At 44.7% G+C, this 27,672-nt stretch overlaps 1 protein-coding gene across 5 annotated transcripts in view; it reads right to left on the reverse strand.

Annotated features, from left to right (window-relative positions):
* Positions 1-27,672, reverse strand: part of TSHZ2 (teashirt zinc finger homeobox 2) — a 447,673-nt gene that overhangs the window by 168,884 nt on the left and 251,117 nt on the right. For 2 of the 5 annotated variants that reach the window (XM_082362703.1, XM_082362704.1), the window contains exon 2: positions 12,644-15,589. In XM_082362703.1, the coding sequence (XP_082218829.1) occupies positions 12,644-15,589 (2,946 nt within the window). Of the gene's footprint in view, positions 1-9,491; positions 10,122-12,516; positions 15,590-27,672 lie in introns of those variants that run through there. The other 3 variants (XM_082362702.1, XM_082362700.1, XM_082362701.1) reach the window with 3 other exon arrangements.

The following is a 27,672-nucleotide window of genomic DNA, read 5'->3' on the forward strand; positions in this document are numbered from 1 at the left end:
GAGAACCATTGGCTTAAAGTGTTATTTGGATTATCTTTTTCAACCTTTTTTATTGACCCCCAAGGTGGGACAGTTATCCCCATTTTATAGATGAAGAAACTCATCTTAGAGAGATTAGGACATTTGCTCTTACTGCTAGTGAGTGGTAGAGCTGGATTCGAACCCAGGCAGCCTGACCCACAAACCTCTTCAGAGCTCCCCAGCAAGGGAGGACATAGCCACTCAGCAACCTTATTCCCAGGCAGATCGCCTGGCTCACATTCCAGCGGGCTGGCAGAAATGCTGCCTCAGATTGACATGTCCTGTTGTCTTTTTGCTGATTCCTAGCGAAACTTAGGACACATTTCTCAATCTCCAGAACTTTCCACTTAAAAATATTTTTTGCAAAAAAAAAAAAAAAAAAAAGGCAGCCACAGAACAGAATCCCAACTAATCCTCAACTCAGGTCCACTGGGGTCCTAGAGAAGGCTCAGCAAAACGAGGGATATTTGTGATCATCAGCTTGCGACCTCTTCTCTTGAAAACCACCTCCCCTTCTAAGTTTCCTTTTTCTGGGCACTGCATTTCTTCCCAGTTAATACCGTGTGGTTACAGATGCCACTTTGCTTGCAGTGATTTATCAGCAATCGCTAATGTTCAGTTGTAATTTCCCATTTCAGACACGAAAATGGCTCATAACATTCACCACAAGGGCCTCTCTACAATGATATATAATTTAAAAATTAACACAAGGACAGAGGAGACTCTGCATTTTTGAACTAGGAACTTAGAGATTCAGAGGTTAAAACTTGATAAGGTGAGCTCAAGGAATTAGATGCGTTATTAAAGCAAATGTCTCTGTTCCTGACTTCAGAGCTTTTTCTAGCATCTCCCAGTTCACTTGGACTTGTCAAAGTGCAAGCCCACAAATGGTACATTTATATTAGGGTATTTTCTCCCCATTGTTAGGAACATTCTCTAATTCCTGACACAGACCTTTCTGATATAAACCATGCTGTCGGAAAGCAAGCAAAGCAGAAAAACAATCAGTGCTAGATTTCCAGCAGGGGCTAAACAGACCTGAACAGCAAGACCAACAAGACCTTATGGCGATTCTCTGGGGAAAACCCATGGCTGCGTTGACAGTATCATTGGCTCTGGGTGGAGATGGACCCAGAAGACTCTGGAAAGTAGACTATGCAGCATGCCCATCTCCAGGGATGGGGACAGTACCAGGCACAGAGGTAGGAACAAAAAAAAATCAAACAGGGAAAGAGAAAGTGAGCTGGTGCAAGAAGAAAAGATAGGGTAATGTTTCTGTATGTGTAACACTAGAAACACTTTGGTGTTTGTATTGGTTCAACCGTTCATGGCCTTGTGACCGAATCGTTTCCCGGTCTGCTCCAGCATCAAGTGGTTACAATTATGGATTGCAAATTTATTGACATTTGACATCTACATCAGCCTTCCTCTGATCAACAGACCTCTCTGCCACCAAACTGAATAATTACAGAAGATTTCAGCAGTCACGGGGATGCCAAAAAGGTCATTAAATCATCTTGAAAAAACAACGTGTTCCTCCATTTCATCTTGCCAGTAAATCTTGCGTTGAAGTCGGGACCACCTAGTGTTGATGTGCAGAGGAGGGGGCTGAATTACAGAATGGAGAAAGGAATTAAATTAGGATTGAAAAATAGGAAGGCCAGCACAGCAGGGACCTTTCATTTTGTGTTTCGTAATTCCTAGAGAAGCATAAAAATAGTGGTTTACTTTTATCAAATGGATTCATCTAGGCAAACAGGCAGTAATGGCAAGCTTGGGAGTCGAGGGTGGTCCAGGGGAGATATATATGGGAGGAGCAGCTGTGCCCAGGTCCTCTGAAGCCCACTCAGGACCCCGTGATATGAAGTCTTTAGGATTTGTCCTGATGCCCTCCAGGTCTTCTTCGTCTGACATCCTTTCTCCTTCCTTGACAAGCACGGTCCTGAGGGGCCCGGAACCCCCTTGGCCTTGCTAATTCTGCCCCATGCTCGCTCTCTCCACTGCAGTCCAGATACCAGCAGCTTTCCCCTCGCTTTCCCACAGCCTCCTCGCCGGCCTCCCCCTTCTCTCCTGACCCCTCTCATCCCTTCCCCACAGCTGTCGGACTGATCTTCTAAAAGAGAAAGCAGAGCATACCTCTCGCCTGTTTAACCCATGCTAATGGCCTCCTGTTGGGCTTAGGGGAAAAAATCCAAAGTTCTGAGGTTCTATCAAGCCCTCCCTTGCTTCGTGCCTCCTCGCCCACCCCCGGGTCATGTCCCACCCCTCCAGCCCCAGCTGTCAGCACTCCACCTTTCTCTGAATCAGACACACCAAGCCCTCTTCCTGTTTTCCTGTCTGGGATGTTCTGCCCTCAATTTGTCACGTGTCCAGCTCCTTCTCAACCTCCTCATCCCCTTCCCCTGACCCCCCCCCCCTTACTTAAAGTAGGTGGCCCTGTCCTAGGCCCACACACTGCCCCGTGTTTCCTTGGAAACCCCTCCTGCTAAGAAATGATTGACTTTTATTTTTGTGCTCAGTAAATGTTAGCCATTAAGATTATTATCAACCCGGGTCCTTTGACTAAGATGCAAGGTCTGGGCTCCTCTTACCCTCAGGGGGAGCCCAGCACTTAGGACATGCTTGGTGCAGGGCAGGTTCTTCGAGGGGATGGATGAATGGGCGACTGAATGAAGGTCCCTGGTCCTCCTGCCACAGAGAACGCAGAACTTGACTCATCACCTGAAGGCATCGATGAACGCTGCTCCCAGGGCATTGGCACCTCCGGGAAAGCATCTCTTAGCCCAGATGCACAAGCCTCGGGGCAGGGTCTGTCCTCTGGACAAACCGTCTTTACAGTGGGCTGGGCATATTTCTCGCTTCCTTTTACTTTTCCGGGCTGTGCAAAGCCTGAAGAGTTCTTCCCATTGGGATTCCACTGTGTGCTGGGCACGGTGCCGAGGGTTTCACATGCTTCATCTATTTACCTGCCTCTCTGAGCGGTGACATGGGCATTACTGTCATTTCACACTGGGGGATGTCCAAGGGTCCCTCAGCTCCGATCACCTCCTACATCCCCAGTGTTCCTTCCATCCTCTACTCGTTCCCTCCTTCCTTTCTTTCTCCCTGCCTCCCTCCCTCCCTCCTTTCCTTCCTTTTTTCCCCAACATTTATAGAGTCTGTGTATATTGAGCTAATGAGAAGCAGCCCCGCCCCCCCGGGAGCTTAGAGGCGGCCCCGGCTTCGTGTCCACGGTAAACAGGCGGCTCAGGTGAAAGTCCAGAGCCCCACCCCTTGCCAGCCCTACAGAGACAGCGTCATGGAAACGATGTTGAAGCATTTCAATAAAGCAGGCCTTTCTCGAGCGTGTGTCTCTCTGAGGCTCACTAGACAAAGTTTGCACACCCGCGCAGAAGCCGTGGTCCGCCTCTCCTCCAGCCCCCCCCCCCCCCCCGCCTGCTCCTCTTGCTCTCTCCATCTTACCCCCAAACCCGCCTCCAAGCACTTTCTGGGATGAACACACACTCTCTCCGACTGGCAAGGCTTCCCTCTGGCCGTTCCTTCTTTGCACGGGACCCTCCCCCTTCTTCTCCACCTGGCGGGCTCCTCCTCGTCGCCCCGGACTCAGTCTAGAGCTCTGCTCGTGGCCGGACCTCCTTCCACCCCCGGGGCTCCACCGGCCCGGTGCCTTCCTGGTGGCCGCGCTGAGCTCCCCGTCAGCCTTGGCCGCGCCGTCTGTCTTCTGCGACCGGCAGCTCCGGTCTCCGTGCTGCTCAGCCCGCCGCCTCGTGCCCGCACCAGCCGCAGCCCCCAGCATGTAGCAGGCGTTTCCTCTTCCGTGACCGTTTCCATATTTGCCTTTCCCCAGTGGAGGGTCCCGACACAGGACATGGGACTTGGCTCCAGCACATTCTAATTGCCATGGTTATGATTCCATTTGGTAGACACATTTGCCCAGCCTCGATTCTAGGAGTGCTGTATTTTAACACTGATGGGAGATGCTCTCTTTAATTCTATGTGCCTCATACTGTACTACGAGGACACTTAGTAGGTTTTAAAAGATGTTGTAACAGGATGTGAGGCCAGCCTACATGCGGCCACTTGGTAGAAGAGGCGGCTGAGGGTCAGAGAGGTGAGGTGACCTGCCCCAGGTCTCTTGGCTAAGAAGTGGAGACCCGGCCCCAAGACCCGGCCTCAGCAGTTCCAGGGCCCAAGTTCCTCTGCCATGTGCTTCCTTCACGGGATTTTTAGACATCAGGAAGCCTCTGTCTCCTAAGACTTAGTGACAGGCCTTCCCTCCACGTCCAAAGTCCCCTCACTTTTCATCTTCCTGCATTTCTAGGATGATGAGGTCCCGATTGGTCTTTGACTTCTAAGCCAGAGCAAACACTACCCAATAAGGACCCGTCTCCACGGTTATCGCACACCAGAGAATCCACAGGAAGGCAGCAAAAGGGGAAGTGGAGGCTACAGCAAGTGGGGGGAAGGAGGGAGAAATAAACAACTAAACTTGACAAAATCCTCTTGTGAACAAAAATAGAATTATTTGACTGTGAAATCGAGTAATGTAGCATTGAAAATAACATAACCTGAAACATCATTTTTTCCTCCATAGATGAAAAAATACCAGATAAAACCGTGCACGTTGAAAGTGCCAATTTTCTGGAGGGCCTGAGTGGTAGGAAGTTGTCTGTGTCAAAGATTTGAGCTTTCGAGATACTTAAACTTTTTTTTTTTTTGCCCATTCATCTTCTCTCCCGTGCAAGTAACTTGTGGACGGGCTTCACATCTCACACTCTGGTGTAGCACCCGATAGAATTTAAGCCAGGGGATACCAGAAGGGTGATGGGAGAACTTCTGTCCAGAATTCCAGCTTGAGGTAGGTAGTCATTTGTCCACATGTGACTTCCAGCTCTGCCACTCATTAGCTGTGTGAGCCTGACCACGTCCCCTCTCCAAGGGCTGGTTTCTTCCCTTGCAGCCTAGGCGTGACCACAGTTCTTTCTTTATAGAGTTTAGGGTTAAAATTAACTGAGATAATATACATAAAGGGCCTAGCACAATAGCTGGGGTGCTGTAAATGCTCAATAAATGTTAATCCTCTGTCAACATCGATCAGTGACAACAAGGACAATAGTGATAGCGGACACCGTGCCAGGCACTGATTTTAGCTTTCTCTGACCCCATCAATCAACATCGTCATCATCATCAGCATCATCATTTGCATCAAAACTCATGGAAGACCAAGGCAGATCTTCCTAAGCATGACACAGCCACCAGGGATGCTGGACTGTAGCAAATGAAGATGTTCAAGGTAGATGATGGCAGGGAGAGAAAGGGGGCGTCAGAGGGGAAGACATGCAGGTTAACGGTACATTGCATCCTTTCCCAGGGCCACCCAAACACCACCCAATACTACCGTTTCCCCCTCAAAGCTGTTTTAGTTCCATCGGTCCTAGCAGTCTCTCCTTATTTCTTTAAATCAAATGGCACAATCCATCCCCATCTTGATTTAAGCCTTAAGCAAACCCAAGAGGATTTTTTTGAGGTAGGCGATCAAGGTGGGGCATAGAGAGAGGACAGTGATATTCGTCAAGCCCTTGCTCTGTGGGCCAGGCCCAGTGCTGAGCACTGCCCGTAATGTGTGCACTGTTTTACCTAACCCTGGACACAAGCTGAGAAGGGAGAAAGGGAGCTGCACTGACCGCCACCCTGTCTGTGCCAGCCTCTCTCATCAACCTGCATGTAGATTATTTTTTCAAGTTTTCACAGCACCGCTGGAGGATTAGCCCAATAGAAGGGCCCTCCGTGCCTAAATATATCATATGCTTCCTGCCAGTAAAAAAACAAAGAAATAAACAAAGAAATAAAGACTATTCCAGGAAGAACAACCACCGCCACTTTCCACAGCACCCTGGACTCATGGGCTTTGGGAAGTGAATGTGCTCAACGGCAACACAAAGTTCTCTAAAACCCCTAAATGTGACATGTGCCTTGGGCTCCTGGCATCCTTTTTGCCTGCCAGGTGAGCCTGGCATAATATTGACACTGGATTTAATAGGAGAACATGACATGCAGTGATTTTCAACAAACTCCTGTTCTTTCAGAGGAAGAGCCAGGAAAGAAAGCACAGCACACCAAATCCTCTTCTATTTTGGTTCCCTTTATGCATTCCGTTATCTCTGTGGCCTACATATCATTTAACAAACTGCCCTGCGATTCTTGCAGGGCGTGGCGTCGTGACTGATTTAAAATCCCTGCATTGCTAAAACTGCATTGTTCTTCATCAAGTTGAGTCATTTTTATGTGAAGTGTCAAGCTCCCTAACAAATAACTCCTGCCAGACAAATCAAGTTCCTCGTCTTAGAGCCGCGGCTAAATAGTTTATAGCTTTAATCTGCTCACCGAGGTGTGCAGTCTATGACAGTAATTATAAATGCAAGGAGAAATTATAGCTGAATGCTTTAACTGCATTAGGAGCCGTTTGATGAACAATCATGAGCGCCTGCTCATTTCCAACAATAGAGGGCAAGTTGGTGTCAATGCATTAGAAAGATTTCAGTTCTGCATGGCTTTTTCTCTCATTTACCATGGAATGTCACTTGTCTCCTATAAAGTAGAAAAAAAAACACCGTGGAACGCTTTAAACTTGATCGTTAAAAAAAAAGACAAAGAGAGAAATGCAGGAGAAAACTGTTTATCATGATGACTTCTGTTTTTTTTTTTTTTTTTTTTTCTGTTTTGTTTGGCGGCAGGTTCAGTTTCAAATTAGTTCGGTGAAGGTAACTGCTTGTTTACTTACTAGGGGTCTTAAAAAAAACCCGACCTCAAGCCATTTTCGAAAAATCTTTACAGAGAAAGACTTCTTTCAATGAAGGGCAAGTTCAAATTCCGCCCAGGCACAGGCCCTGTGATCGGTGTGTGTCTCTCAACCAGATCCCGCTCTCCATCTGTATCTACCTCAGCTAACGACACAATTTAGTTCTCTATTTTCCTCTCCTCACTTTTGCAGAAAGACGTTTTTAATTTCGCTGAAGAATTACACAAATGTATTTTAAAGACATAAATCCATATAAAAAATATGAGCTAATTAAAACATTGCACTCCCTGTCGCTCATGGATTTTCAATTTAGCGAAAGAAAAAAGAATTGCATCTGGTTAAATGAAAAGATGATACTGATGGCAGATTGGAGTAAATGAAAAATAATGTTACTCTATATTAAAGCACCAAATTATACCCGTCAGGATTTGAGCATTCAGAAGTCCAAATGAGGGGGAAAGTGCAACGGAGACGGAGATGCATTGATGCAAAAGAGGGGTTAAGCCAGATCGCTCGGGTGAAATGAAAACGTGAAAAGAGGTGACGCATTTGTTTCTTGCTGCGTTAGAAATGCCGCGGTCTCATGGTCACATGCCCTGTTTCCAAATTCTCATTTTGCTTCCCCAAAATGAGAGTCCGGATGAGGATTAAAAAATTCTCACGCATCTACTTTCCCTGGAATTTGGGTCATTTCTTGGTGAGACGCTCTATGGTAATTGTATGGTCACCTGACTGAACAAGGAAATTACAATGAAGAGAGTGAGGATGTGTTGCTTCTTCCCCCAGGTCAGTCCCAGGCCCCCGAGTTGTGGTATTTGATTTGCAGCTGGAGCCTCCCAGAGGCCAAGGAGAGCCCTTATCATCCCTCCACCCTTACACCACATTTTATAGACTTCTTTTCTGAGCCGTTGGATGTATTCCTGGCCGTGGGTAGCCCCTGGAAACCATCAGGCGAGACGGAGGAGAAGCCAAGAGGCAGAAGAAACTTGATGAGCGTTGGGCAGTCCTGGGTTCGAATCCCACCTCTACGCTCACTGTGTGCTCTTAGACAAATCACGGAAGCCTTTGAGCTTTTTGCAAAATCAGGATGATCTGAATACCCGTGCCCGACTCATAGAAAGAGGCCAAGAGGTGGTAGTTTTGCTGTCATTGCTATCATTATAATTAAATAGTATGTCAAGGTTTCCTTGGGGCACCTGCCTAGTATTAAATAGCTCAACCTGGGAACACTCTGTAAGCTCTATACACTTTAGGCGAAGCTGAAGAACATGGTATGGGCCTGTAGGCACTGCCTAGAACTAACTCTTCTTGTGAACCTCCTATGAGACAGCTTTCATGGAAAAGAATTTCGTACATTTACTTAATTCTCACGACTTTTCTGTGAGGGGAGAATTACGTCCACGTTTTATAGACACAGAAGTGGGCATATCTAAGAGACAGCGGGTGAGTTAGGGTTTGAACCCAGGCCTGCAGAACTCGGCAGCCCTGACATCACACTGCCCCTGGTACCACCGTTCCCCTCCTCGGCTTCCCCCAGGATTGGCCAAATGCCCTCCTGTGTGCTCCTTTCGGCGTTTACCCCAGAGCTGCCCGTCTCTGTGTCTCCCACGAGCCTCCAAGGCAGACTCTTGTCCTGGTCACTGGCTTATTCCCTGGGATTAGCACAGTGCTTGGCATGGAGGGATGGCTTTCTAGACGGGTGATAATGAATGAGTGAGGCTCAGAGATGGTGGGAATCTGAGAAATTCATGCAGAATCTCTCTGCTTCCATTTCCTCCCCTGTAACATGGCTGAATCAACCCTACCTCATAGGGCTGTTTGTGAGTATCAAGTGAAATAACGTCTGTGATGTGCTTGCTGCAGCCCTGGCACATTTGGCTAGTATAATCAGCACGACTGTTGGTTCTCCATCACATAGCCTTTGCTAATAGAGTCCGGTGCACAGTAAAATCCCAGCCAATATTTGTTGAAAGATGAAAGAGAGGAGAGAAGACAGGAAGGAAGGAGGGAAGGAGGGAGGGAGGAAGGGAAGGAGGGAGGGAGGAAGGGAAGGAGGGAGGGAGGAAGGGAAGGAGGGAGGGGAAAAAAAAGAAAGGAAGGAAAGAAAGAATATTATTTGCTGGATGAAAGCAAGGGTGATGCCTCTAATAGACATTAGTTAGTCCAGCTCATTTTTTTCTTCCCAGGCTGCCATATAACCCATGCTGTTAGGGTTGCCAGATTTAGCGAATACAAATACAGAATGCCCAGTTAAATTTGAATCTCAGACAAACAACGAACACTTTTTTTTAGTATAAATATGGCCCATGCAATATTTGGGACATGCTTATTCTAAAAACTTACTTGTCATTTACCTGAAATTCTAATTTACCCGGACATCCTGTATTTTATCTGGGAACCTACGTGCTGTTCACCCTGAACATGGGTTTTAGATTCATCCCCTCCATCAATTTCAAGGCTAGTTGTGCTGCTAAACTTGCACACTCTTGTACACTCTTGTACACTACATTACACGGTAATGACTATAATTTCAGGTCCTTATGCATTCTAGACTCATTGACTTGTTCTTTGTTTAATTCCTGTTATTCAAGTGCATGTGGTTTTTAAAGGTATATACAAATATCTATTGAAATTGTTTTAGATTACTTATATCCTAAATTAGGGATGCACATTTAACATTTTCTAATTAATGTTTAATGAAAAGTTGCATTTAATATTTGGCAGAGAATTTTGTAGAATTTAAGACATATCTAAGAAAAGAAAGAAAATTCAGGTCAAAATTCTCATCTTGCACAGAACACAGGTATGGTAAAGCTCCCAAATTTTCCATAAAATCTTGACCATCCTTACTAAGACGACATGTCATTTTGTACAATTTGTGCTGTCATGCATACCGACTAAAATTAGAGTTCCAGATAATAGTGATCTCATTTTGTGATCATTTGAAAACATATATGCATAATTCTAAGCAGTGGGCAAGGTTTTGCACACCTATTGTTCTAAAAGTGGACCTGTAGGGTAGAGGAATTCTTTTCTAGGTGAAGGGCATCAGAAAGCCACCTTTGTGCAGATGTGGGAGCAATTCAGGCAGACCAGGAGATCTTTAGTATCAACACAAACACCAAGCACCTGCATCATTTTTTGTATGCACACAACACATATACTTTGAATGTGCTCCAAACACTCAAACCTGTTTTTCTGCTGTCCTCTCTCAGGATCACAGTATTGATGGAGCTTCGTTTTCATACAATGATAACTTTGTAATATGGTGCTTTGAAGGTCCAAATCAGAAATGTTTATTCTGTACAAATGCAGAGGGATGAGAAAAGAGCTATCGTATCTATGTATTTAATAGACCTGTAAGTACCTTTGTGTCGGTTTTTCCAAATTATTGGTTTTTCTTCGCTTCTCTAGAACAGGTTTGTGCATTTCGGATTTTGACTGAGGCTTTCTTTCCCTCCCCGTTCTCCATTTACATACTGCAATGTTTTGGCTGTGATATTAATTTTTTTAAAATGATTACAAACCTAAAATGTGGAAAAGTGGTCTTCATTGTAGCACAAATAAGCACTACCTATCTGTCCTTTTCACCATGGTTTGGACCTACCACTACGGGATGGGAAGCATTTATCTCTGTGTGTTCTGTGTATATCCATCTTCTTTTTTCTTTTTTGAAGGACCAGGAAAGCACAATAGTAAGTTACATAAAATTTAAAATGTTATATAGCAAATAAATAGGTGTCATGGAGACCCAAGCTCACATTTAGATTCAATAGATGCATTTCAGCTTTTCTTTCAATCGTATGAGCTGAACAAATCATGCTTGGAAAGCAAGAGAGGACTCTGCCAGTAATACACTTTAATTATCATGATAAAAACATGCAAACAAAACAAAAGTCTTCATTTGGGCCCAGATAGCCATTAGCCATTAGAGTGATAGGATGGGTTCCCCCTTTGTCAGAAGCTCTTAGATCGTCTCACTGAGGCAACAGTCCCAGTTTTTAACCCTTCATTTCATTCTGACCATCCTTGCATTCAGTAAACCTCCCTATGTGATGTGAAGTGAGCCCAAAGCCACATCATATACATACCCGTCCCCACTTGGAACTCTGCTAGGGCTCATGGCTTGGTGGCTTGAACCGAAAGTCTCCTATTTAACAACAAGTGCTCTGACAGGAGGAGGTGGTGAGGGCTTATACAGTTGACCCTTGAGCAACATGGGTTTGAGCTGCCTGAGTCCACTTATACATGGATTTTCTTCAAGCGTAAATACTACATAGCCCAGGGTTGGTTGCATCTGTGTGTGTGGAACCTCGGATACAGAGGAAGCAGGGATAGGCAGGCTACACCGTAGGGAGGGCCTACTATAAGTTACACACGGATTTTCCACTGCGCAGAGGGTTGGCACCCCTAACCCCCAAGTTGTTTAAGGGTCAAGTGTATGCTAGTATGAACTGTTCGTATCTCATATCTTAACCAAAAGAGCTAATCTATAACCTAGCATGACATAAACTGGGCTGGCAAGTGCCAAAGGTTTAAGTCAGGTTGGGTCCCATTATGGGGTGTGGCCTAACACCCCAACCTGAATATCTGATGGTCCCTAGCACGTGGGGGTATCATGCTGGAGGGGAGAGAAAAGGAGGTAGAGAAAATACATAAAGGGCGGTGAAAAGAAGTTCAGCCTCGCTTATGCTCAACGTTTGAAAATGGCTGGTGGGACTAGTCTGCCAAGGTACTTGACCTTGGCGTCTGTCCTCTTTCCTGAAGGTGACATAGGTAGTCTGGGCACTGGTGACTCTGCCAGGCATGGAACTTTGATGATGCATGATGCAAATTATCTCAAGCTGTGGGACCCCATGTGCCTTGGCAATGAGTGTGCAGAGCGTCATTTGCTTCTTTATATAAAATAGAATCTCAAAGCCATGCGTTGCATCTACCTTTGCTAAAGGTGGACTCTGATATTAGCTTTATCTCCAGGACAACCAAAAGACGAGGGAGGAAAATAAGCTTCCTCTCTTTTCATCTCAGTGTTCTGCAGAGAGGAGTATTTTCCTCCCATCCGACTACAGGGCATATGCCCTTTCACAGGAGACCTAATGGATAGGAGATGAAGGGGAGGGAGTGGAAGGTAGCAATTGCTGCAAGTAAGCTGCAAAAAGCATTAATTACTAGTAATAATAATAAAGCCAGCTTTAAACTATTCATGAGTTGATTAAGAAATCTCTGTATAGTGGCTACCCCCAGGAACCCTACAATCTTTATTCGCTTGCTCACTTTTTAAAAAGAATTTGCATCACCTCGTAAGTCATTCGCATTACTCTCGGAAGGTGAGGCGGTGAAATGGGACAGTAAGACAAGTCAGTACTTATCAATTAAAATGAGGTGTAGCCTTGGCTGGACCTTGAAAGTTGGGCCTTGGGTAACTAAGAGGGCCTTGGGTATCAAGAGGCAGTCACCTGTGAGCTCCATCTCTCTAAATCCATTTTATTCTATTTCCCAACGCTGAACCGGAGAAACTGAGAGAACGGCTAGGACTTAATTATCATGTTCTGGTCTTTCATAAAAATTCGTGCTATTCCAGCAGGCTACTGTGCTCTTGGTATAGGGAGATGTCAGCTGCCTCTAAATAGACCCATCTCCCTTCTAGAAGCTCCTCACAAAGTTACTGTCACAACCACGTGGGAGCAAACCCATACCTGCAGAGCTATTCTTCATCCACGTCTGTTACAAACTGTGAATGGTGTTCGGGTGACTTGCTGTGCGTTTTGCTTAGGTGGAGTTTTACTGCGTGTTTGCTCACAAATGTCCGACAGCACAACTTACACTTGAACTTAGAGTCTGTGTCCTCTTCGCCAGCTATGGTTTCCGGTGACCTCTGAGCCGACGATATCCGGGAGATCTCCTGCTCCGCTTTGCTTTGCTGTTCCACGGCCATGCGGGTCATGTCCTTCATTTGGAAACCTAGGTGAGATTCTAAGTGACCGATGTAGGTAGAAGGGGTTCTGAACTGGGAGGCACAGTCACTGCAGTAAAAGATCGGGTGTCCTTTGTCCATGTTTTTCAGAAACTTGGTCCCGCCCGTTTTCCTCAGCTGGTACTTGACGTTGGCCAGCCAGTGGCTGATGGTGGTCATTGAGAGGCCCGTAAACTTCGAGATCTGCATTCGCTCCTGTGGGCCCAGATCGGACAGCAGGTATTTGCCCTCCGACGTCTGGAAGAGGCTGGAGGCAAACTGAGCCTGCAGGATTAGAAGATGCTGAGGGTTCCAATTGGACTGCCGGCCTTTCCTTTTATGCAAGGTTGAGACTTCGCTGGACACGTCCTCGAAGCGCCTGACCTCCATCTCCAGCTTCACGGGAGGGACCCTGGAGGAAGCAGCAGGCTTTGGGGTGGTGGCTTTGGGGAGGACTTTGACCATGTCGGCGATATCAGACAGAGCGTGCTTCTGGGGTGGGGACGTACAGGATTGTGCTTGCGAGGACTCAGCCTTCTTGCTTTTGGACTTGGTCAGGTCGATGGGCTGGTCGCTGTTCTCAAACAGGTAGCGTCTGGACATGCTGGCCGGCCTTGCGGAGACAGGACTCAACACCGGCTTGTCCGTGACACTGAGATGCGACTTATGAAACATCGACATTGTGCTTGAGCTTGGGCTGGCGCAGGAAGGAGAGCGCAAGGGTTCCGTAGCTTTGCCCAGGTGATTGTTCAGGACAGACTGCAGGGCGCTGAGCGGGTTGATGCACGGCAGGGCCGAAGCATGGTTGGCGAGGGCACAGCCGTTGCTGAGGGAAGATGCTGGCTCCAAGGGCTGGGGTTTCTCTTTCTCACCACCTTCTTTCATCTGCTTGTCCTCCTCCTTCAGGGGACAAGGCTCAGCCTTTTTGGATTCTGAAGGGGGTTCACACTTGGAGAAAGAATCCCCCTCACTGTGGCTGAAAGAGGACGCCTCTTCATGGGGACTTTCTTTCCCACACTCCTTCACCACTTCGTCTTTGTCTTCCGGCTCCTTCTTAACTTGCGTGTATGGGGCCAGGCTTGTGGGCACAGAAACCAGTGGCATTACTTTCCACTTGGGTGCAATTGGCCTTAACTTGTTGGTGAGGTTGGGTCGAATCTGCAGTACCTGGGAGCCCATCGGCAAAGCAGGCTTGGTGCCCTCTGACAGCTGGTAGGCGGCGTGGATGCTGGGGTACGCGCTCCAGCTGGGAGCCCCATTCTGGGCTTTGTTGATGGCGGTGGTAACAGTATTTTCCAGTGACTTCAAAATGTCCCCTCCGCCCTTTGAGCCGTCTTCCAAATCCTCCTCCCTTAGGTACTGGTATTTTATCGTAGGGTCTAAAGGTTTTTGTAGAGGGTCTTCATAGTCCTCGCTTTTCATGACTTTCTCATCCTTGTTGATCTGCTCTGCTTTTTCTTTTTTACTGTCTCTCTTTAACTCAGTCGTAGAAGCTATGCAGTCAGCAGCTGAGTTACTCGATGGCTTGGGAGCCAGAGAATCACTGTTTGGGGCGTCCGACAACGACTGCATCTTCTCCACGGCGAGTGGGTCTAGCACCAGCTGCTTCCCTTTCTTGGAGGCAGAGCTGGTGACCTTGAGAAAGTGACCGGTGACCATCATGTGGGTGGTGAGCTGCTGCAAAGTATCGTGGGAGCTCCCACACTCCATGCACTTCAAGATCTGGGACTTGCAGGCCTCAAACTGCCAGGTGTAGCTGGCGCCATTTTGGTAGCCGTAGCGATTGTTGGAGGACAGCTGTATGTTGGCGTTCTTCTGAGAAGGAAACGAATCTGCAAACGATCCTGTGGTCGAATCGGGGGAACATGGCCGATTGATGTCAAAGATGCGTTTCTTCGCCGGAGTGACCATTTTCGACGAAATGGTTGGTACTGGTTCCTTCAAAGGCACTTTTTGGTAATGTTTCGTTTTGATCATGTGGACACTCAAATCTTGGAGGGAATCGAAGGAGTCGCCACAAAACATACATTTCAGGACCTTTTGAGCATCCTCTTTGTCCATATCCTGGAAAGCCCTTTTCCGGGGCTTTGAATAGCTCGTGGGTCTGAGCTTGTCCTTTTTGCGGTTGTCATCTTGATAGTGGCCCGTTTCGTTCATGTGCACAGTCAACTCGACCAGGGTGTCATAGGCGGCGCTGCACTGCCGACACCGGAACCTGCTGGCCCCGGTGAAAACGGTCCCGCACATCTTACTGCTCTGCCGGTACAGCTGGACCGAGCTGAACAGGCTGGGCTTCGACACGGATCTGGAAGGCAAGTTCTGCTGTAGGCTTTTGGACAGAGCGTCTTGGTGCCAATCGAAATCAGTCTTGTTGCTGCCATTACGGGGGTCACAATTCCGCCTCTCGCTGTTGGACAGTTTGAAGCCAAGACCCAGGCCCGACCAGTAGGAATCAGACAAGATGTTGGCGTAGACGGCGGTCATTTTATCCATGCAACTGTGGGCTTCATTTGGAAGCTTGGAGTGCACGCTTGCTTTCCTGTCCAAGGCATCTCGGCCGCACACGCTCTTGACGTCTGACATCTGATCACTGGCATCACTCAGCAAGGACTCATTCTCGGCGTCCTGATTGGACAGGTGGCTTCCTGGAGAGTTCTGGTAGCTGAAGCAGCCTTTCTGCTCGGGGCCCGTTTCTAGCTCCTCGTCTGTCCCTGGGTCATTGCTGCCCTGAAGGTGAGCTACCGAACCACTGTCTTCCTCTTCCTCCTCTTCTTTTATTTCCTCCCCTTCCTTCAGCTGTTCTTCCTGGGCGTAGCCTGCAAGCGAAGGAGAAGAGATGAGATAACAGTAGCAGGTGACATATTCCATCCCCATTTCCCCACTTAGACAAAGTGCTTCCCATATGGAACTTAACAATTTAATCGACACTTTTATGAACTGCAAGCAACGGATACAGGAAAAAGCCAAATGATGTCTTTTGTGCCATCTAATGCCTTTTTAAAAAAATTGGCAGGAGTCATAATTCTTTATAAGTGCCTAGAATTCCAAGTTAATAATTTTCATGTTTAAGGAAGATCACTCTAATACTCCTATAATGGGACAGTCACTAAATTCACGTGTATGGCTTTCAGGAAAGCTGGACTGAAATTCAGATCCTATTACAGACATAGCTCTACAAGAAGGACGTTGGCTCATAAGAAAACCAAGACTTGACCCTTGGCATCCTCATGGTAAGGTTTACCAAGACACTTGGCCCTGTTGGCATACACTCATTTTTGAGTGCCCAGATGTAATTTGGATGCGTAGCCATTACATTTTTGATAGCGAGGGTCCTTTTTGTTATAACATTTTTATTTGTAGAGAGTCGCACAGCAGGAAGAGAGATTCTGGAGTATCAAATAAAATCTTCCATTGATAGCTGAAAAATTATGTAAGCTCAGCAAATATAATGATTTTAAAATAATAGCAAATGGTGTTAGAATGGGAGATTTGGGAAGTATCCGATTATTCTCCAACAGGTTTATGACGACCTTTTCAGACAAGGCTGAAAATGCCCTCTCGATCTTGTGCCTGTAATTTCTAATGCACTGTGATTTGTGGGTACCCGTCATGAGATGCCAATTATACATTTGATTTGTAGATGCAAAATGCTATTGGGGATGCATGCTTTCCCTTCTCTGAAAGGATTTAGGACCAGTAATTGCATAGGGAAAATGAAGGCATGAGAGAGCGGGTGCAAAGGGAATTAATGGGCAGATACCCATCAATGGAGATGAGGAATGTGACCATTTATGCTCATGTCTTCATTTTCTTCACCTGGCCTTTTCAGGGCCACGTGGATAAAATGCAACCAAAGAAGTACCAAAGCAAGGGAGATTCAGTCTTAGATGTGTAAGGGCTGCATGATCTCAATGCAGTATTTTCCTTATGAGGTCCTATCTCCCCTCTCAGTGCGGGTGGGTACTTGGGAGAAACCCTAGGGCAATGCTGTTACTTCCATTCACCAGGTATAATACTTGAAAAAGGGGTGATCAAGCATTGGAGGTCTCTCCCGAGAGGCAGGCAGAGAGGAGAGAAGGGGGATTATTAGGAGTAAGTCACCTGCAGTCAGGAACTCCAAGGGCTCCAAAGACTGAAAATGAAGAATATTTTTTTTTTCAGATTTTTATTTACTTATTTATTTTCCAAAAGTAGGGTATTTTAAAACTTGAACTGTAGCTGATTTACAATAATGTATTAGTTTCTGGTGTACAGCAAAGTGATTCAGTTATACACATATTTATATGTACATCTTTTCAGATTCTTTTCCATTATAGGCTATTATAAGATATTGAATATAGTTCCCTGTGCTATACAGTAAATCCTTATTGGTTACCTATTTTATATACAGTGGTGTGTATCTGTTAATCCCATACCCCTAATTTATCCCTCCCCTGCCTCCCCTTTGGTAACCATAAATTTGTTTTCTGTGTCTGTGAGTCTGTTTCTGTTTTGTAAATAAGTTCATTTGTATTGCTTTTTAGATTCCACATATAAATGATACCCTATAATATTTGTCTTTCTCTGTTTGACTTACTTCACTTAGTATGATAATCTCTCGGTCCACCCATGTTGCTGCAAACGGCAATATTTCATTCTTTTTTTGTAGCCGAGTAGTATTCCATTATATATGTATGTGTATATATATATATATTTATATTTGCACATATATGTATATATACCACACTGAAGATGAAGAATATTTATTAATTATTATCTCCTAGGACCTGTGCTAACTATTGCAAATACGTTCTTTCATTTTATTTAATATCCACACGAAGTAGAAACTATTATTATTTTCATTTCACAGATGCGGAAACTGAGGCTCTGAGTTTGAGAAATTTTTCCCAAGGCCACACAGTTAGCATTGCAGGGTCGTGCCTGAACCCAGCCTGTGCGATGAGAGAATCCATGGTCTTAACCACTAGGTTTCACTCTCTTTTTAGTACCAATCTAATAAATAAGAAAACTTTGCAGAGACCCAAAGGTTAAAGGTCAAGCCATGGGGTTTCCTTGAAGTGTCACCAAATATATAACCACCTCGGAGGGGAGAGCTGTAGGAATACTGTGGACGAGAGCCCACAATTTTAAGGGCGTGATAGCGTAAAACAAAATGAGATGTAAATACTCAGCCTCGCCAGTGGTTTTGTGGTTGTGTTGCATTTTTTGGTTGTTGTTATTGGTGTTGTGTTTTTGCTTTCCTATCAGGTTGACAAGCGGATTTTTCATTAAACTGGGGTTGCTGGTCTCTAGTTCCATAAATTGATTTGAAGAAAAAGAAGCTTCTCAACCTAGGCAAACAGTCGTTAATAAGCAGTCACTACTTGCAAGAAAACCCTAGCTTAGAATAACTGAATTAGATCACATCCCACCCCCGACCCCATCCTCATCGTGTTTTCTTTTTCCTGGACTAGTTTGTATGTTTGTAGAAATAGCCACACCATTAAGATGAAGGAAAAGGTCTATTAACAAAATTAATAAATGACTTGTTACAGAGCCAAGCAAAATACTCCAAAGAATCAGACAAATTTTACCAATTAAAAACAGGGTTACTTTTGAGAATTAAAAGGGCTTTATTACTCATACATTGGGATAATACATATTAGCCAGGACTGTTCCAGGCTAAGCTATATAGTCACCACACCTACGGGTGATATGATCACTGAAACAAAGAACACATACACCTGCACACAAAGCAGGTGAAGAAATCTAGGGGGAAAAAAGAAGGCTTTTGCTCATTACGGTTGGTTAACATGTTGCCAGGTTTTATTCATCTCACTATTTTCAGTGCCTAGCACAGGGCCCGATACTTAGTAGGCAGTTGGGAAATAATTCATGTTACATTGTATGTGTGTTGATGAAACAGACATGCATGCTTGCATATGCAGGCGCACACGCACACACACACACACACACGCACACACCACAGACAATCTGCCCAGCCAATATAGTCATTTTCACACAAGGAGAAAAGAAGTGTTCTTTTTTAATGCTGACATTTGGAAGCTGAGCTTTCCGGACCAGCTCAACTTCACAATCTACTTTGTCCTTCTAAATGGATTCCCCAGAAGAAAAGTCGAAGACAGCAAATGCCTCCCCCACAATACAGATAAAATTTTCTGCTTAATTAGGCATTGACATGTTTACTATAACCTTTACAGAAGAGTAACTCGCACTGAGAGACCCTTTTTGTCTGTTTTCTTCTGCAGAACAGACTAAATCTCATGCACCCGATAAAGTAACGCATTGAAAAGCCTCATAAAAAAAAATGCCAAAGCATCCATCAGAGTGAGTGTATTTTAACAATGGCTGGGGGTTCCAAGGAGTTTTAAAAAACACATTTTAATATTATACATTTAAAACTGTTCACTTAAGTGATTTTGTTTGCCACCGGCAGCTGAGGGGAGAGGGAGGGAAGACAGCCAGAATATGAGTGATCTGTGTGTATAATGAGTATCTGTCTCTCTCTCTATTGATGATTTGTTCAGTAAGATTGCATCATGTGTAAATCTTGGTAAAGTGGATGAGTGGCAAGTTTATTCCTATGAATACTTATTTAGCAAAAGAAAATGATCACAATTGCACCGAGGCACAAGGAGAAAGGAGTGTCCTCTGCAGAACCTCCCTGTTGACTTTGGGTTGAAGATCAAACTTCATGGTGGCAAACATCTCCCTGTCCAACCTAAATGTCTAATTTCATCCCTTACCACCGCCTGACTGTGGCCACAGGAAGCTTCTCCCCTCCCAGGACAGGTAATTCATGGGCAAACTCAGTTCCATGTCTAAAAGTTCTACGGTCAAGAGACCATCTCTCTTCTACTCCACAGCCACTGCTCTGTGTCGCCACTGCTGTTCACTCACGTGACTAAATGGGCTTCCTGCTTCCACTTCCTCCAGTCTGTTTTCCAGAGAACTAACTGCTAGAATATTCTTTATTAAAGATGCTGGCTGGCGACTCACTGTTTTAACTCCTGCAGTGTGTTTCTGCTGCACAAATAGAAATAAATTATCATAAAATTCAAACCCTTCACCTGGTCTATAAGAGTTGGCAGGATTTGGCTTCTGCCTTTTTGCTTTATCGCCCAGTACTCTCGCCCTGCCCTCCACACCCATGGTACAACAACCTACTGGTTCCTTCTTGTGTCTGCCAATCCTTTCCTTGACTGTGGTTCTTCGCAATTGCAGATTTCTCTGCTTGGAAGGCTCTTCCTCTTTGGAAGTTGGTTCCTTTTCATGCTTTAGAATTCCGCTCAAATGGCCTCTTCCTGACCAGTTGTCCCTTCTCTGTGTAACTGTAGATCACATCAACCTACTTACTGAAAGCACTATGGCGCTGACCATACTCTGAAATCATCTTGTGTGTTTATGGATTGATTGTGTCCTCCCACTAAATGTAAAGGTAAAATGTCTGTCCCCTTGAAGGCAGAGACCTTGCTTCTCCCAGCACTCAGATAGTGTCCCGGTGCAGAAAGATGTCCACAAGTTATCTGAGTGAGTGGACAAATAGATCGTACAACGACAGGGGATTGGTCCAGTGGCAACAGTGCAGTCGGCACCTGTGATGGGTACATCTCCCCACCCCACCCCTGATCTAGATCAGATGTGAATTACAACCATCCTGATCAACTTTTCTCAATGATAAAAGCAGAACAACCCCACAAATCATCTTTTCAGAGCAATCCAGCCACCAATATTCTTGTTGCCAGAAATCCCTGAGCTGTGGATTTAAAGTTTTTAAGTATGAAGACCACAAATAAGCATCAAGACTGCAAAGCATCAGGAAATACACTCAATGTGAGCAGATTTTGATTCAAAAAAGATTCACGCTACTTTGAAAGTGTGGATGAATTTTGTCATGGATAAAGCTCATTAGCTGTTCCATGATGTATATTACACAAATATTAATATTAGGGTGGTCTTATTCCCAAATGCTTGATTTTAAAAAGGAGAAATGTCATCAGAAAAATATACTATATATGCTGCACACCTTTTACCCTATCATTATATGGGTAAATGCTGAAACAAATCCTCAAACGTTAGAAATTTCCTCTTAAATCAAAGGTTAAAAGAAAAAGGAAACAATTAAAAACACTACCACCTCAATTGTTCCAAAAACCTGTGGTCAGAATGGTTTGAATGAAATTGTGCAAAATAATTCATGGCTGGTAATGATGTAAATATCAGATTTTTGCTAGGCTTCCATGTTTGTAGTTGCCTTGAAAATCCACAATAGAGTGTTTACAGTAAAAGCACTGACAGTTTTTAAAGTGGCAGCAGAGGTGGAAGAGTCATAACCCGAGAAGAATATAAAACTCAAGAAGGTTGATTTTTAAAAATGAAACCAGAATTCAATCAAGACCTCATTTAAAAACATACCCGGTGGTGACAGGATCGTTTTCGCCAATCTACCCCACTAAATGACAGTTTAAAATCACATGAAGATTCCACAGTGTACAGGGCAGACGTAAATGAGGGGATCGCAAGAATTTCTCACCGTGTACCCAGTAGGTACGATAAATGATGACATGGAGGAAGGTCTTCCTGTCATGAGTCTCTAGTGTTTTGGTGACTGTGGTCTAGAAATCTGTTAATATGTATATTATTATTGGCACTAATTGGCACTCTTGTTGGCAGGCTGAGGAAAGAGATAGAGGATTTCTTGTTCAAGGAGGCTGAGCTACCTTTCAGTGGTGACTGGGTCCAGAGCAAGGGCCCCTCGCAGGGCTGTGTTGAGGGGCTCTGTCTGCTTTGTGTTCCAGGAGGTAGTAGGCTACGGGGCTGTGGGATCCCTGGCTCCCTTCCTGAGCAAAGACCTGACTTTACAGAGAATCCAGGTACCATGAGCCAAGGCTCAGCCTCCCTGCCGTCTGGAGAAATCTAAGCTCAGGCACATTTCTAAAAAGAGACATTTTCAATTCAATTTTCATATAGATTTTTATTCCTGCCACACCACATAGAACTCACTAACATAAGCATGACTTGTACACGCAGCTCAAGAGAGAAGGGCTGGTTCCTTCCTCTATCTGAATGTCAGAACCAAACACATAGAATTCTTTGTTTAAAGGAATGTTGAAGATGGAGTGGTTTAATGACATGAGGCTTCTCCTGGGCCCAGAAGTGCTCTGTAGAGATGGATGGAAAGCTTTCTGAAGGTCATCAAAACAACATCCCTCTTATTATTTCCTGCAGATGTTCAGTGAATTGGAATGTTTTATATGTACGATGGACACATATTGGGTGTGGTCTGCATGAAAAAAAAAGTCCATTTACTTAATATATTCTTGTTGTAGGCACTTTCTTGGGCTATCCTCACAGCTCTTTGGACTGTAAAGCTGTTTCCTAACCATGCTCTGTGACTTTCTCCACATCTTGGTCATCAGCAAAAAAGGACTAAGTTAGTTTAAATCAGGGAAAGTGGATACTCGGTCATCCTTTTGCGGTTCATCTGTTTATTCATTTAATCAAGAAATATTTATTCTGCAGCTATCACATGCCACATACTTTAGTAGAGTTTTCCCTGGGACTTCCATCACAGTGGTTCCCCAAAGGCCCAGGAGAGTAGAGACCTGAGTTACAGAGAGAAGTTGGACACTGGGATTAGGGAGGAAAAGGTCATGATAAGGTCATGCATTACTGGAGGAATGCAGGTAACTTAAATGGTAAAGTAGGACAAATGGGAAGAAAACAATCCTGAGTTCCTAAGTAGTGCTGGCATCCAGCTGGATAGACACAGAGGAGCTGCGGATAGCTGGAAAGTCCATGCCACATTGAAAGAGTACAGCTGCTACTCAAGGAACAATCATGGGGTCTAGGGTTGCCAGAAGCTTTGTTTGGCCAAACCATGTAGAAGAAACCAAATATGTCTGGTATCCATCCATTTGCAAGCTCTAAACCAAAGGAATCAGCGGAGGCAGAGTTTGAAGACCTGACATGCTCTTCTGTTGCTTTCTCATACCATCTCTTTGACCTTGATTCTCATCTGTCAATCCCAGATAGGAGTGACCATCCTAAGCCTACCTACCTCACAGGATTCTGTTAGGACAAAGGAGGAAATGGAAGAGAAAGTGTATCATAAACCCTTGCTACTCAAAGGATGGTCCTTGGATCAACAGCAGCAGCACTTGGGAACTTGTTAGAAATGCAGACTCTCAGCTCCATCCAAGGCCTATCGCATAGAAATCATTTAACAAGATCCCCGGGGGGATTCATAGGCTCAAGAAAGTTTGAGACGCCCTGCTGTAAATGGCGAAACTGTTAATTAGGAGCAAGAGATTTGGTAAGCTACTCCTCTCTGCCTATGTTCCTACATGTATGTGGGTACCAGCTTTGGGAAGAGAATACAACTTTGAGAGTTCCAGCCCCTCTCCTCTGCAGGGACCAAAAGATGAAATACCTGTGGCTTAGACAATTGCTTCCAGCTATACTGGGAAACGCCGAGCAAGAGAAAAATAAAAGTCACTGATTCAAAGACTGATCAGTTACTGAAGAGATAGGATGGCCCACGGGCCATGGGATCAGGCAGGCCTCAGTTCAAATCTGCCAGTTTGGGCTTCCCTGGTGGCGCAGTGGTTGAGAATCTGCCTGCCAATGCAGGGGGACACAGGTTCGAGCCCTGGTGTGGGAAGATCCCACATGCCGCGGAGCAACTAGGCCCGTGAGCCACAACTACTGAGCCTGCGCGTCTGGAGCCTGTGCTCCACAACAAGAGAGGCCGCGATAGTGAGAGGCCCGCGCACCGCGATGAAGAGTGGCCCCGCTTGCCACAACTAGAGAAAGCCCTCGCACAGAAACGAAGACCCAACACAGCCAAAAATAAATAAATAAATTAAAAAAAAAAATCTGCCAGTTTCTGTTTAAATGTGATCGCAGGAGAGTTGCTGAAACTTACAGAGGCTCAGTTTTCTCATCCATAAAATAAGAATACTACTAGTATTTCCTTCATAGGATAGTTAGGAATATCAAATGTGATAAAGTACGTAACACATCAAGGCTGTAGGACTACCTCCTGACTCTCAGTCCTGTTGTAGACTCTTTATAAACACTGCACATCCTGACTGCCAATCTGAACCCGCAGACGGCTGAAATCAGTTGGCTTTGGCATTCTTTGTTATTCCTAAATCCTGTTCCAAGCCAACCGCTTTTGATGATATTTGCATTAGATATGAACCAGATTTGTAAGTGTCATGCATAAGAAGAGAGCTCTATCCAGTTTGGGGTTTGTTACTTAATATTAAATCATTCATACAAGGAGCCAGTGGTATGTGTGCTGGGAACTTCCGTAGAAGTGATGTGCAAACATCAAATGGCAAGTTATTAGGTTATTACCCATAATGATAATGTCTGCAATCTTCAAGAAATAAAACAACCCACCATTCCAGAAAAAAGGTCTTTGTTGGAGGCCTTGGGCTTTGCAATGAGAGGGATGACTAATGGTCAAAGCAGAAGGTCTCCTAGAAAAAATGCTTTATATTCAACTACCTAGAATTTCAGTCTGGCATGTGTTATTATTGGGAAATGTCCTGGTGACAATTTTAAAAAGCAGAGTGAGAAAATATTCATGGAGAAGGGTGAGAAGGGGGCCATTTCATAAGATTTCTGGTAGTTCCAGTTTAGAAATCATTATCCTTATATTATCCTCACACCAAGAGAGCATAAATCAGGAGCAGGGGATAGGGAAAAGTGAAATGAAACAGGGACAAAGAAACTACACAATAGAACTGAGACTTTCCTATCAAAATAAGAGTTCTAGGCTTTGACTTTTCAAGTGGTAGCAACTATTTTCAGCAAAATGTACATACTGATTTTCTATACATTTTTCCCCACATAGGGCTATATAAACACACCCACACGTCTATAGTTCTTTCTAAGACTATAAAGTTTGGAGGGTTTTTGTGGGGTTTTTTTTGCCAAGAAAAGGGACAGTGAATCATTATCCAGAACGACCTTCAGAAAGTATACGAAGCCGATGCACCATCTGTATTTTTTCAGATGTATATTCCCATTTTACTTGAAATAACATCATTAGTGCAGCCATCCCACAGAGCTAGAAGGTGATCTTGTTTCCCTCTTGCCTGGCTTGAAGTCAAACATCTTTTCTTTTTTTTGGCAAATGCTGCTTCTTTCTCTGAAATATTTCATGCAGATAATGGATAATGACCACTTCTCATTGCCTTTTCTCGAAAACGTCTAACTGCATTAGCCAAGAACGGACAAATTTTAACCTGCTTCTTTTGCTAAGTTCATGGCTGTGACCACTTCCCATTAAGAAAGAAAGAGAGAGAGAAGAAAGCTCACTGTTCCTTCAGAGAAGCAAATTGGCACTGTCAGAAAGCGAGCTGGCCTTTGCTTTTCTAGTGAAAAATCTGCTATCTCTAGAATCACAGGAGTCCAAGGTGGAAAGACCTTTCACGTCTTATGAGCAGTGACTCAGTCAGACAAGGATTTCCTTGCCCTGGTATTCTTCAAGTCTATGATTAATGGCTCAGATACTGGACCTTCCAATTCTTCCTCTTCCTGTTGGATTCTCCGCCAGTATGATCACTGTGACCAGTCTGGCTGTGAGGACCATGGGGTATAGAACTTCCCCCCCATTCCTAGGAGGTGAGCAGGGTTTCCAGGCTGCTTCTCCTTGCCTCAAACACTCCAATTTGACTTTTGTTCATTTGACAATGAGGCAAATCAAGAACTCATCCCCTGTAAAAATATAAAGACTTATTCTCTTAATCTCACCTTTGCACTTCAAGGTGAACGAGTTTATTAGTTTCTATAGTTTAACTAGTTTCTGGTTTCTATAGAAGAACACGTGGCCCCAGGAGCCAACTGGGTCACCGTCACCCTCCAACCCAGTGGTTCTCAACCCGGAGCATGTTTGTGCATTTGGACAATGTCTGGAGACACCTTTGCTTGTTATGACTGGAGACAAGGTGCTACTGGCGACTGTGGAGGGGGGTGGAGAGGCCAGGGGTGCCGCTGAACACCCCGCCATGCACAGGACAGCCCTCATGACAAAGAAATAGTCTGTCTCAAATGTCAATAGCTGAGAAGTGCTGTAAAGCCCAGGTCAGTGGCAGCACTGCGAATTGGCAACAACTCGTCCTCTTTCTAGTTGTCAGTGAAGTGGGGGCTCTATGGGGAACGCTTGGTGTTGTTAGGGGAGAACTAGAGAAGAAAGTGCACACAGCACCCTCACAGGTGTTACGACACGGAATTGAAGGGCACAAGGTCTGGAGCAAGCCTGCCCGGGTGCAAATGCCACCACTGCACGTATTACATTGTCATCTGGAGCAAACGCCCAGCCTCTGCGGGTCTCAATGTCTCCATCTATAAATTGGAGATAATAGTAGTACCTCCCTCAAAGATGACTGTGAGAACTGGAAAGAACTCAGAATGCCTGGCCATAATAAGCACTCAATGTATGTTCCGTCTTATTAGTATTACAAGAACATAGATGTCGTCATGAAGAGCCACATTTTGAAGCTGGATTTCTCGGGATGTTTAGTATTTACTCTTTCAAGTGTTGGCTGAAAAAAAAAAAAAATCCATCGGGCTCCTAGCATTATTCTCAACCAATTCCTTCTGGATTCATTTAAATCCCCTTATCAGAATGAGTATTTTTATACTACAAAAAACAAACAAACAAAAAGTTAATGATGAAAAGGATTAGCATTTCTAAATAACTCCAGTAACTCCGTCAAATAAATCCTGACCTATTTCAGTTTCTTAATTAACTAGGTTAGCTTTTACAGGAGGCAACTTATCTAAAACAGCAAGTCTGATCTGAGGCCAAACCCGCACTGGACAGCTGGATAAGCAGTTCTTGGAAATGGCCCAAATTCTGGGAGATACAGAGGTCTTCGATCTTTTTGAATCGACAGTTTGAAAAATCTGATGGAAAATTCTCCAGGGTTTTCTGATCCTTTGATTTAAGGTTAGGGCTGGTCTTTTCGAGGCTTGTCATCTTTTCTCTGCCCCTCCCTACAAAGGAGATGGGTAAACGGGACAAGTCTGGAGGTCACTATGTCAGCATTCTCCCCATCCCCACAATGGTACCGAACTGGTCATTCTCACAGGAGAGGACAGTGGGTGAGGACAACAGTATCTGGGGATCTAATGTTCTCTGAAGGGGAGCACAGATATATAGCTCATAATACATCCACTGTCTTGTCCTTGATATTCTTTCTGACATTTCTTTTTTCTTCTGTTTTATGTATTTTCCTCCGCTTTTAAAGTCTTCTGATGTTAGTTTTCTGTCAGCTCCCAAACCACTTTCATGAAAGCTGGATTCTCCTAAAAAATAATAATATATGCATATTTTTCCTAAACAACAACAAAAAAGGCAGCCTTTTGTTCAGCTAATTGGTTAGTTAGTTTGCTTTTTGGTGTAAAAGATCATTTGTCTTTTCCTAGGGACATAACAAGAAAAAGAACCAGAGCTTCCTGACCTGGAGGAGGATGGTTAGGCCTGGGTCAAATTATTAGAAAAGAATCTTCTTGTATGCAGCCTCTAACACCTTTGACTGTCTATTAGGAGATAATAAAGGGAATTAGCCGTTGTACCTAAGAGTTTCAAGGAGGATATTGGTTGCCTTTCCAGGTCTTGTGAATTTTTTGTTACTTATAAACATTTAAAAATGAGGTTGGCTAATTCTTGGGCAATGCTGAAAAGGTCATCATTGTTCCGGGATACATAGTAGTAGACAGTGTGGTTGCCCCTTAACCTATTAAGTATGGGTGGGACTGGTGTCACCAGGGCTGTGTGTGGCCCTGACTTATCTAAGCCAATCAATCACCTCCAAGTAGTGGCTTATTTAGGTAATTCAGGCCTAACGTAAGCCAATAGGTAATAGACTTTCTCAGTTTG

The sequence above is a fragment of the Balaenoptera borealis genome, assembly GCF_965194805.1.
Source record: "Balaenoptera borealis genome assembly, chromosome: 16".
NCBI classification, from domain to species: Eukaryota; Metazoa; Chordata; class Mammalia; order Artiodactyla; family Balaenopteridae; genus Balaenoptera; species Balaenoptera borealis.